Source organism: Diabrotica virgifera, chromosome 3 (genome assembly GCF_917563875.1).
Source record: "Diabrotica virgifera virgifera chromosome 3, PGI_DIABVI_V3a".
Lineage (NCBI taxonomy): Eukaryota > Metazoa > Arthropoda > Insecta > Coleoptera > Chrysomelidae > Diabrotica > Diabrotica virgifera.
This window is the reverse complement of record NC_065445.1, coordinates 100,747,449-100,760,872: the sequence shown is the minus strand read 5'-3', so window position 1 is coordinate 100,760,872 and position 13,424 is coordinate 100,747,449. Positions and strand designations below refer to the sequence as shown.

Sequence of the window (13,424 nt, the reverse complement as noted above, 5' to 3'; positions counted from 1 at the left end):
TAATATGCAAAATATTTCGACAAATACTGACTTTTCGAAAAAGTACCAAGAGGCAAAGAAGTTTTTAAAGCATTGTGTTTAACTAATGGTACTACAATTATAATCAAATTGAAACGTACACAAAAGTTTGGGGGGGTTTAAAGGAACCAAACCCCCATAAAATTTTTATGGGGTGTCTAAATTTCACTATAATTTTTTCTTAAGATACTACTGCCTTAAGAATGCCACATGTTCATTTTCAATCAAAAATCTCCAACGGTTTTCGATATATTGGAAAAAATCGATTTTCATTTTGTAACTTCAAAGGGCAGTAACTTTTTTTATGTGCACATTTGTACTAAGGTAAGTTAGGTTCAATCGAACTATTTTTGTTCCCAAAATATGTGATTAAATTTATGACCTGTATTTGTGTTACACCCTGTATTATTCCATAAAACGACACTCAAACTGCAAGACGCAAGAGTCTCGCAGGCTTGGTCTTGTTCTTGCTCAAGTCTTGCACGGTCAGTCTTGGTCTTGGTCTTGCTAAAATAAGGCGGTCTTGGTCTTGGTCTTGGTCTTGCTAAAACGCAATAACAAGACCAAGACTGCAAGACCAAGACCGATTTTGGGCAACACTAAGAATGATATTTAAGTCAAATAAAAAATATTGAGTTTAAAATTGAAAATATGTCTGAAGTTATTAAATAAAAACATACATTGGGGTCAAAATCACCCCCCTTGGTCATCCGAAGGTTAATGCATTTCATGACTGAAGTTTCTAAAGAGAAACCTATAGAACCTGAAACTGATGTTACAAATTTGTTAGAAAATGTTCTTACATCTGTTGGCAAATCTGAAACAAAAATGTTATATGGAATGGGCGATTAAATACTCCTCTGAGGCATTCCTTACTGGACTTGTTGTAACCTGGATATCTTAATATCATTACGAATGGTCTCGGGATCCCCAGCTTAGCCCGGGCCCCCTTTTCCAATGGCATTTTAGGTTTTATTACGCCGAAATAACTAATTTCCTAAGTAATAATTTAAATTTTTATGTTAAGGTCTCGGGGACCCAGCTTAGCTCAGGCTTTAAGGGCCCCTGTTCTGTTCCAATTGCATTTTAGTCGAACAGACTAATTTCCCCAGTGAAAAATTAAAGCTTTATGTTGAGGTCTAGGGTGCCCTTGTAAGGTCTTTTTAAAATTGTGTCATTTGAAAATATTTCGGTTTTCGTTGAAATCGGCTTTTAAAATACATATTTTTATTTTCCTCGTTAAAATCTATGTACGGTCAACCAAATGAGGGCACCTGCGGGGCCCCCTTGGCCTGGGGCACCCCGGTTGCTCCAATAGTAGTTACGGCCCTATCTTCTTCTTTAAGTTCCAACTCCAAATCGGAGGTTGGTTATCATAATCATTATCTTCACCTATTCTATCTATCTACCGCTGCTCTGAAAAGTTCTATAGAACTGCTTTTAAACCAATCCCTTAAATTTTTTAATCATGATATTCTTCTTCTACCTATACTCCTTCCTCGTCTTATTTTCCCTGTATTGTTAGTCTTAGCATTTCATATTGCTGCCCCTTCATTACGTATCCCAGATATTGGACCTAACTCTTTTATTTTTATTATGTCGATTATTTCGTATTCTTTACCCATTTCTCGCAATTCTTCCGTATTCGTTTTCTTCTGTGTCCATTATGTTCTAAGCATCTTTCTGGAACACCACATTTCAAATGACTGTAGCTTATTTATGTGCTCTTGCTGCAGTGTCCAGTTTTCAAGTTCATATTGTTTGTAGTATCGAAAAAACGTAGCATCTCAGAGCTCTTACTCTTAGTTCTAATCTAAGCTCTTTATTGAAGAGTATGTTTGTTTGTATATTTGGTTTCAGTAGAAATTGCACGAGGGCTCTAAAATTATCGATTTGTTTCCAGAGTGACACTTTGACAGTTTTAATTTCACGACCCGAAGGGGAAGGGGAGTGAAATTATGTCAAAGTGTCACAGGGGAAACAAGTCGATAATAATTTTAGAGATCGAGTGTAATTCGCTGAGATTATTTCATGAATCAAACTGTCTTTTTAAATTCTTTTAACTAGATAATATTTTATTGATATCTGCACTTGAATATTTGCTAAACCTGTTCCTTGGTGTTCTCTGTGACAAGTTGTATGTAAAATATGAATTGTCACTAATGTCAGTGAATGTTCATTTTTGCGTAGTAACGAAGGGCATCTGTCGTAATGCTTGACGACGGGATATTATCAAAAATTATTATTGCTGTATTTTATTTCTGTAGCTTTTTATTGGTCAGAATCTCCTATGAATGAAATAATCTTAGTTATTATCATATATTTAGTCTTTTTTTATATTATTTATTTTTAGTTCATATTTTTCATAGAAATTGTTTTATGGCTGCCTATGACACTGTGTGGAGAGAGGGCCTTATTTATAAGTTGATGAAAATCATACCTTGTCTCAAAACCTGTCAGCTGATAAACAATTTACTAACTAACAGACTGTTTCAGGTATATATAAATGATGCACGAAGTAACGTTAAAAAACTAAACAACGGCTTACCTCAAGGCTCAGTGCTAGCTCCTTTATTATTTAACCTTTATACGGCAGATATACCTGAAACAAAATCGAGAAAATTCGCTTATGCAGACGACCTGGCCATTGAATTCCAAGATAATAGTAAGGAAGCTGGAGAACGAGCTCTAAACGAGGACCTAACTACACTAAGTAACTACTTTAAGAACTGGCGCTTACGTCCTAACACAAGCAAAACTGAAACCTGTCTCTTTCACCTTTCGAATCAACTTGCGGGCGATACTCCCAATGTAACTCTAAATGATGCAGCTATCAAACATAACAACAACGCCAAATATCTAGGCGTCACACTTGATAGAACACTTACCTTCAAAAGCCATCCTACAAACGCAGCCGGTAAACTGAGAACAAGAAACAATATAATAACAAAACTTGCTGGAACAACTTGGGGTGCTTCTGCAGATACTCTTCGGACCTCTACTCTAGCTTTGGTTTTTTCAGTGGCAGAATATTGTGCACCAGTATGGCTAAATAGTGCACATACAAACAAAATCGATGCCCAACCTAATCAAACCATGAGAATAATCACTGGAAAAATAAAATCAACCCCAGTAAGATGGCTGCCTAATTTGAGCAATATTGCTCCTACAGATCTACGCCGTACAGCAGCATTAGTGAGAGAGTACCAGAAAATTGTAGCCAACATACAATTACCAATCCATCAAGACATACCAGACATCTCAAAAGAGCACCAGCGACTGAGGTCTAGAAATCCTCCAATCAGATCTGCCCGAACAATTGGTGATTCCTATGATATACAAAGGTAATGGTCCACAAGATGGATGCTAACAATAGCAGCAGTCTATATTCAGATATCCACCCCAACCCAGGGTTTCATCGGATCGGGTCTGCCCCGGTCCACCTGGGCGAGGCTTAATCGCATACGTACCGGACATGGTAAATGTGCTGAGCCTCTGTTCAAATGGGGTAGTGCGGAAAGTCCACAGTTCGATTGTGGATCACCTAGACAGACCGTAAGTCATTGTGTGTCAGATTGCCTAAATCGTGCCTACCGTGGAAACCTCCAGGACTTTGTGGAATGCTCCCCAGAAGCAATTGCATGGCTATGTAAATTGGACATTAATATTTAGATTCATTCATTATATTTTAGTGTTTGAATAATAATATATTATATTTGTGTATTTATCGTACTGTGAAAGTCCATACGCTAAATAAAATAAACAGAAATTGTTTGTTTTGCCGGTCTTCTATTAATCAATTAAAAATATTGTAGGTAGTTCCTTGGGGAATGCGTAAATTGCTAAATTGGTTTAAACAGGAATATTTTAATCCAGAAATATTAATAACGGAAAATGGATATTCTGATTTCACTGGTCAACTAAATGATCCCAACAGAACTCATTATTTAACGGTAAGTAACTTAGTTATCTAATGTACTAGGAGGAAAACATTCTTTAATAAAAACAATGCTAACGTGTAGGGGAGAGTCGCCTATGACAGCAACCTAATTTTAACTAAATTTTTTAAGTTTATTTAAAATTTTCGAGGCATTTTTGTGATGCCAAGTGATTCCAACTAAGCTACATTTTAAGTTTTGTACAATATAGTATTGATTTTAAACGTTTTTTGCATGCTATTAATTTTTTTTAATTAGCAAGTATGCCATCATTGGTGACACACGTTTCCTATGATGGCACACCATTTATTTTTAAACAAAAGAACTTAATTATTTTTATGTTTTATTACGAAAAATAATAACAAAAATTTAAGAAGAAATGCGTAATATTCTACTAAGTTCACTAGAAGGTTATTCAGATGTCTTATTAAGCTAGAAAGACCATTTCATAAGGGAGCCATGAAACACACCCCATATTTTTTTGCTATTTTATTGCTAATTTATTACGCAAAACAAAACTTTATTGCTTCATCCCCTTCATAGAGACAGGTGGCCATTCCAGCTTAATATTAAGCTAGAAAGGCCAACATTCATATATCCGGAACGAAAGTAGATAGAGAGTTGCTTCCAGTGGCCTATTTTATTGATAATTAATTGCTGAAAGATTGAGTTTACAAGAATTTACAAACTCACCCCCTTCAACCCCTACCGATATCATCATTCCCCGGAATCCACAAAAAGTGAAAATAACCAGTTTAAAGAGCTAAAACCAAGTACGTATTTTTTGCTTATTCATTGCTACAGGTCTAAGCCAAAAATGAATTTTCTGCTTCCTCCCCTAACGAGCCACAATTGCTACTGCGGTTTAATACTTAACGCTACAATACTCAACACTCCTATTTCAGGAAAGAAAGCAGATAGAGGGTCGTTTCTGGTGGCATATTTAATTTTTAATTAATTGCTGAAAGATGGGGTATACCAGAATTTACAAACTCACCCCCTCCAACCCCTACCGTTATCATCGTTCCACGGATTTCACAAAGAGTGAAAATAATCAGTTTAAAAGCTTAAAACCAAGTGGGTATTTTTTTCTAATTAACAGCTGCAAGTCTACGCCAAAAACCAATTTTTTGCTTCATCCCCTAACGAGAAACAATGGCTACTGCGGTTTGATCCTTATGCTACAATACCCAACACTCCTATTTCAGGAACGAAAACAGATAGAGGGTCGTTTCCAGCGGCATATTTTATTGCTAATTAATTTCTGAAAGATATGGTATACAACAATTTGCAAACACACCCCCTCCAACCCCCACCGTTGTTCTCATTCCCCGGATTTCACAGAAAGTCAAAATTACTAGTTTAAAAACCTATGACCAAGTGGGTATTTTTTTCCTAAGCAACTGCTGCAGGTCTACACCAAAAACGATTTTATTGCTTCATCCCCTAACGAGCAACAATGGCTAATGCGGTTGAATACTACAACACTCAATTCTCCTGTTTCAGTAACGAAAACAGATAGAGCGTCGCTTCTGGCGGCCTATTTTATTATTAATTAATTGCTTATTTATTACGCAAATTACAAATTTATAGCTTCAACCCCTTCAGAGAAACAGGTGGCTATTCTAGCTTAATATTAAGATAGAAGAGCCAACATTCATATTTCTGAAAAGAAAGTAGATAAAGAGTAGCTTTCGGCGGTATATTTTATTGCTAATTAATTGCTGAAAGATTGGGTATACCAGAATTTACAAACTCATCCCCTCCAACCCCTACCATTATCATCGCTCAAAGGATTTCACAGAAAGTGAAAATTACCAGTATAAAAATCTAAGACCAAGTGGGTATTTTTTTCCTAAGCAACTGCTGCAGGTCTACGCTAAATTCGATTTTATCGCTTCATCCCCTAACCAGTAAAAATGGCTACTGCGGTTGAATACTTAAGCTACAACACTCAATTCTCCTATTTCAGTAACGAAAGTAGATAGAGGGTCGCTTCCAGCGGCATATTTTATTGCTAATTAATTTCTGAAAGATATGGTATACAACAATTTAAAAACTCACCCCCTCCAACCCCCACCGTTATCATCATTCCCCGGATTTCACAGAAAGTCAAAATTACTAGTTTAAAAACCTATGACCAAGTGAATATTTTTTTCCTAAGCAACTGCTGCAGGTCTACGCCAAAAACGATTGTATTGCTTCATCCCCTAACGAGCAACAATGGCTACTACGGTTGAATACTTAAACTACAACACTCAATTCTCCTGTTTCAGTAACGAAAGCAGATAGAGCGTCGCTTCCGGCGGCCTATTTTATTGCTAATTAATTGCTTGTTTATTACGCAAATTACAAATTTATAGCTTCAACCCCTTCGGAGAAACAGGTGGCTATTCTAGCTTAATATTAAGCTAGAAGAGCCAACATTCATATTTCTGGAACAAAAGTAGATAGAGGGTAGCTTCCAGCGGCATATTTTTTTGCTAATTAATTGCTGAAAGATTGGGTATGCAAGAATTTACAAACTCACCCCCTTCAACCCCTACCGTTATAATCATTCCTCGGAATCCACAAAAAGTGAAAATAACCAGTTTAAAGACCTAAAACCAAGTGGGTATTTTTTGCTTATTAATTGTTACAGGTCTACGCGAAAAAGGAATTGTTTGCTTCATCCCCGTAACGACCAACAATGGCTACTGCGGTTTAATACTTAAGCTACAATACCCAACACTAATATTTCAGGAAGGAAAGTAGATAAAGAGTCGCTTGCGGCGCTATATTTTATTGCCAATTAATTACTGAAAGGTGGGGTATAGAAGCATTTACAGACACTCCCGCTCCAACCCCTACCGTTATTTTCATCCCCTTAATTTCACAAAATGTGGAAATACCCAGTTTAGAGATTTAAATCAAGTGGGCATTTTTTTGCTAATTAATTGCTGCAGGTCTACGCCAAAAATGAATTTTTTGCTTCATCCCCTTACGAGCAAGAATGGCTACTGCAGTTTTATAATAAACCCACAGTACCCAACACTCATATTTCATTTATAATTTTCTTAAATGCTCATTAAGAATATCTGTACAGTTCAATATTGATTTGTAGAGTTATTTATACTTTAGAGTCTATGTTAAATTGTCGATATCCATTATCACATATCTGTAGCACGTGACCCAATGCTCAGATTTTGTATATCGTTTTTTTAATAACTAAATGGTAATATTATCAGATTCCGTAAAATCTGTACATTTAAAATAAAGTATGCAACGTCCTTAAAAAAACGAATATACTAAGACAGTTGACCATAATTTTTGCATTTATGCGTGCTAATAATAAGCTGCGAAAGAATTTAAGCATAGGTACCAAAAAATTAAAGCAAGTGTTATTTATTTAATTTTAATTTATTTTATCTTTAATGTACATTAATAATCTGAGCGCTATTTTTTTTTGTTTCTTTAACGAAAAATGATTTTTCTAGTAAATCATCGAAGCCCATCCAAGATGTGTTTCCTCTTCGATAGGTATAGGTTATGTAGTGAACACCTCGATTTTCATTAAAATCAGACAAACTGGTTCCTCCTATAACAGTGTATCCTATAGCACCCATTAATACTAGCTGGTGATCGTCGTCGTGAAGTATGTTTAAATTTTTATGGAGTGTCTTTAATGGTATGGTTTTAATATCTTCATGTTCATTACAGACTTGAAAAATCAAAACATCCCCTGCAATGAATGTAAATTAATTAACTTTTGTTTTTTATAAAATACCTGTAGAGAATTTGGAATGAAATTGAGTACAAAAAAGACAAAAAGGGTGGTCATTAGCAAGCACCTAAACAGAAGTGTGAAGGTCAATGTCGACAAAACATTGACCTTCACACTGTGACAAAACAAAGATCTGGAAGGAGTGAAGGAGTAACAAGAATAACGTGCCTTGGAAGCAACCTTGATGAAACTTTGTACCACTCACTGGAAGTAAGAACACATCTGGAAAAGGAACGTACAGTGTTTTACGAAATGCAAAAAGTTCTATGCAACCTCCAGCTGGAGATCTCATTGAGAACTAGAATACATAAGTGCTATGTTTTCTACATCTTCCTCTATGGGGTTGAAGCCTGGACAATGACAGAAGTAACACAAAAAAAATCCAAGCATTCGAACTCCGGTGCTACTGTAAAATGCCCAGAATATCCTACATGAGCCATACGACAAATGCGGAAGTCTTTCGGAGGGTGAACAAGGAAACAGAGCTTATGCTTATAAGAAAAAAACGGAAAATACAATTTTTTTTATTCTTCTTCTTCTTCTGGTGCCACTCCTATCGGAGATTGGAAATCATCAAGGCTACCCTGACTTTGTTTACAGTTGACCTAAAAAGTTCATTAGGGGTGCAGCCAAACCACTCTCTCAAATTCCGCATCCACGACATTCTTCTACGGCCTGGATTCCGTTTTCCTTCTATTTTTCCTTGCATTATATTTTGAAGTAATGCGTATTTATGACCTCTCATCAGGTGACCCAAATACTCGAGTTTTCTTCGTTTTATCGTTAATAAAATTTCTGGGTCTCTTCCTATCCTTCGTATTACTTCAAGATTTGTGATTCTTTCAACCCAACTTATCTTCAGCATTCGACGGTAGCACCACATCTCGAAACTTTCAATATTTTTTATGTTGTTCTGTTTGAGAGTCCAGGCCTCTACACCGTATAATAGCGTGTTAAATACGTAGCCACTTAGCATTCTTAATCGTAGAGAGATGCTTATATCTCTGTTGCAGAAGAATTTTCTCATCTTTATGAAGGTGGCCCTGGCAATTTCGATACGTCTTTTTATTTCATTGTTTTGGTCTCTAGTTTCGTTTATTAAAGTTCCCAAGTATTTATAACTTGATACTTTTTCAATTTGAATGCCGTTTATACTAATATGTGCTGGTTGTGTCATGATTTTACTGAAGACCATATACTTGGTTTTTTTGATATTAATGTTTATGCCATAATTGTTGAAAGCAATATTTATGTTTGTAAGTAATCGTTGTAATTCTTCTACTGTTCTTGCAACTAGTACAGTGTCGTCTGCGTATCGAATATTATTTACAACCTCTCCATTGATTACGATTCCTTCATTTGCTTGCAAAAGGGCTTCCTGACAGATGCTTTCACTATATACATTAAATAGCAGTGGTGACAAAATGCATCCCTGTCTTACTCCTCTAAGTATTTCTATTGCTTTTGATATCTCGTTTTCTATTTTGATGTTAGCTTTCTGATTCCAATATAAGTTGAGAATTATTCGCAGATCTTTATTATCTATGTCTTTTCTTTCAAGAATGTCTCTTAGCCTATCGTGGCGTACTCTGTCAAACGCTTTTTTAAAATCGATAAAACATGCATGTACTTCTTGATTAACGTCTAGGCATCTTTGTGTAAGAACATTCAAACCGAAGAGAGCTTCTCGAGTACCTAGTCCTTTTCTGAACCCCATCTGTGTATTACTAATATCTGACTCCAACTTTTGATAAACTCGGTTGTGGATGATTTTTAGAAATATCTTTAGTAGATGGCTCATTAAAGATATTGTTCGATGTTCTGAACATTCTTTTGCATTGGATTTCTTTGGCAGTGTAACGAATGTAGACAGCAGCCACTCTTAAGGTATAATACCAGTATTGTATACTGTGTTAAATAAGTGCAATATTATTATTATTAAGTTTTTTTTATTGTAAGAAATCAAAAGTATGAACTGCTCCAACTTAACGAAAATAATCGAAAGCAAAATCAATAGCAAAAGGGTACCAGGAAGAAGACGCAACTCTTGGCTTAAAAACCTACGACAATGGACGAATATGACCTCCACAGAACTATTCAGGATGGCTGCAAATAAGATTAAATGGGAAAATGTAATGGTCAACGTCCTTAAGGATAAGGCACCGTAAGGAGAAGATAAAATATATGAGTAATTCCACATAAATTCTCTATATTTCTGTCACAGATTGTGGATTTTTTGAAATTTAGGGGCATGCTTCTGAAACCACTTTTTGTTCGTTCTTTAGGACCTGAAAGTCAAGCTGTTTTGGGAATTAAAATCGAAACTTATGTCTTATGTCCGAATTATCTTTCCTATCCTTGTTTGCATTCATTAAATGCTATTTTGTAAATTGTTTGGTACAATATATCAACACTGTCGATGTAAACTTGCACGTTAAAGCAGATGGCCTTCAGAATTTGTCTAAAGTCCAAAGTAACGTTCCTATTACCTATTTTTGAAAAAGAGACAAGTGTATTTTAGCATGTTTTTAAAGCGAAGGAACATTCCTACTAGCTATTTTTGAACAAGCGTATTTTAGAATTTTTTGCGTTTTTCTCTACTCCGACTATAATTTCAACACAAAAAAGATACAAGAAACATTTCCATATGGCATAAACATAATTTACCTAAAACCGTAAGGAACTATCCTACAAGCTATTTTTTAATGAGAGATTAGAGTATTTTAGCATGTTTTTTTTTCATTTTTATGCATTTATTTGTACTCGGGCCATAATTACAACGATAAAAAAGTAACAGGTCGGTAACATTTTCGATGTAAAATTTTACACTGAAAAACGTGATACTAACAGAATTTAGCTAAAGCCTGAAGGAACTTTCCTATAACCAATTTTGGAAGGAGAGATTAGAGACAAGCGTAGTTTAGCATCATTTTTCATTTTTATGTATTTATTTGCACTCTGTCCATAATATCAACCCTAAAAAAAGGATCAGGTAACATTTTGGATTTAATATTGCAGGATAAAGAAGATGACGCTAATAGAATAATTAATACAATGCTCGTAGGAACATTCATAAAAGCTATTTTTAAAGCAGATGTTAGTGGATTTTTTCTACAATCCATCTTCATGTGCCGTTCTCGTGATCAATTGATTTAAAAATAATACTTTTATAATTAAAAGTAATTTAAGAGAATACCCTTACTGCTCTTAATATTGTATTCAGCTAAAAATCTCAAACTAAATCACCACCAAAATGGCTCATCAAAACGGATTGTAGAAAAAGTAATTAAGCTTAAAAAACATCTTAAAATCCACTAATCTCTCCTTCCAAAATTGGTTATAGGAAAGTCCCTTCAGGCTTTAGCTAAATTCTGTTAGTATCATGTTTTTCAGTGTAAAATTTTACATCGAAAATATTACCGACCTGTTACTTTTTATCGTTGTAATTATGACCAGAGTACCTACAAATAAATGCATAAAAATGAAAAAAAAACATGCTAAAATACTCTAATCTCTCATTAAAAAATAGCTTATAGGATAGTTCCTTACGGTTTTAGGTAAATTCTGTTTATGCCATATGGAAATGTTTCTTGTATCTTTTTTTTGTGTTGAAATTATAGTCGGAGTACAGAAAAACGCAAAAAATTCTAAAATACACTTGTTCAAAAATAGCTAGTAGGAATGTTCCTTTGCTTTAAAAACATGCTAAAATACACTTGTCTCTTTTTCAAAAATAGGTAATAGGAACGTTATTTTGGACTTCAGACAAATTATGTTAAGGCCATCTTCTTTAGCGTGCAAGTTTACATCGAGAGTGTTGATATATTGTACCAAACAATTTACAAAATAGCATTTAATGAATGCAAACAAGGATAGGAAAGATAATTCGGACAGATTTCGACATAAGTTTCAATTTCAATTTCCAAAAAAGCTTGACTTTCAGGTCCTAAAGAACGAACAAAAAGTGGTTTCAGAAGCATGCCCCTAAATTTCAAAAAATACACAAACTGTGACAGAAATATAGAGAATTTATGTGGAATTACTCATATATTTTATCTTCTTCTTACGGTGCCTTATCCTTAAGGACGTTGACCATTACATTTAACCATTTAATCTTATTTGCAGCCATCCTGGATAGTTCTATGGAGGTCATATTTGTCCATTGTCCGTTTTTTTATTATAATCATAAGCTCTGTTTCCTTGTTCATCCTCCGAAAGACTTCTGCATTTGTCGTATGGCTCATGTAGGACATTCTGAGCATTTTACGGTAGCACCAGAGTTCGAATGCTTGGAATTTTTTCTGTTACTTCTGTCATTATCCAGGCTTCAACCCCATAGAGGAAGATGGAGAAAACATACCACTTATGTATTCTAGTTGTCAATGAGATATCCAGCTGGAGGTTGCATATAACTTTTTGCATTTTGTAAAACACTGTACGTTCCTTTTCCAGATGTGTTCTTACTTCCAGTGAGTGGTACAAAGTTTCATCAAGGTTGCTTCCAAGGTACGTTATTCTTGTTACTCCTTCACTCCTTCCAGATCTGTTTCGTCGACATTGACCTTCACACTTCTGTTTAAGTGCTTGCTAATGACCACCCTTTTTGTCTTTTTTGTACTCAATTTCATTCCAAATTCTCTAGAGGTATTTTATAAAAAACAAAAGTTAATTAATTTACATTCATTGCAGGGGATGTTGTGGTTTTTCAAGTCTATAATGAACATGAAGAAATTAAAACCATACCATTAAAGACACTCCATAAAAATTTAAACATACCCCACGACGACGATCATCAGCTAGTAATAATGGGTGCTATCGGATACACTGGTGTAAGAGGAACCAGTTTGTCTGATTTAATGAAAATCGAGGTGGTCACTACATAACCTATACCTATCGAAGAGGAAACACATCTTAGATGGGCTTCGATGATTTACTAGAAAAATCATTTTTCGTTAAAGAAACAAAAAAAATAGCGCCCAGATTACTAATGTACATTAACGATAAAATAAATTAAAATTAAATAAACAACACTTGCTTTAATTTTTGAAACCTATGCTTCAATTCTTTCGCAGCTTATTATTAGCACGCATAAGTGCAAAAATTATGGTCAACTCTCTTAGTAAATTCGTTTTTTAAGGACGTTGCATACTTACCCTCTATCTACTTTTGTTCCGGAAATCTGAATGTTGGCTATTCTAGTTTAATATTAAGCTGGAATAGCCACCTGTTTCTCTGAAGGGGTTGAAGAAAGACATTTTTATTTTTCGTAATAAATTAGCAATTAATTAGCAACAAAAAAGGCCACCGTAAGCAACTCTCTATCTACTTTCGTTCCGGATATATGCATGTTGGCTATTCTAGCTTAATATTAAGCTGAAATAGTCACCTGTTTCTCTGAAGGGGTTGAAGCAATAAATTTTTATTTTGCATAATATAGCAATAAAATAGGCCGCCAGATGCGACCAGCTATCTGCTTCCGCCCCTGAAGTAGGAGGGTTGAGTGTTGTAGCTTAAGTATTCAACCGCAGTAGCCATTGTTTCCCTTCAGAGGATGAAGCAAAAAAAGCGTTTTTGGGGTAGACCTGCAGCAGTTACTTAGGAAAAAAAATACCCACTTGGTCTAAGGGTTTTAACTGGTAATTTTCACTTTCTGTGAAATCCGGGGAATGATAACGACTGGGGTTAGGGGGTGAGTTTGTCAATTG

The 13,424-nt window shown here is 35.1% G+C and overlaps 1 protein-coding gene across 2 annotated transcripts in view; it reads left to right on the top strand.

Annotated features, from left to right (window-relative positions):
• Positions 1 to 13,424, top strand: part of LOC126881229 (myrosinase 1-like) — a 142,134-nt gene that overhangs the window by 45,100 nt on the left and 83,610 nt on the right. The window contains exon 7 of one of the 2 annotated variants that reach the window (XM_050645371.1): positions 3,834 to 3,971. The exons of the other annotated variant lie outside the window; for it this stretch is intronic. Coding sequence (XP_050501328.1) covers positions 3,834 to 3,971 — 138 coding nt within the window. The remainder of the gene's footprint in view (positions 1 to 3,833; positions 3,972 to 13,424) is intronic. 2 annotated transcript variants of the gene reach the window in all.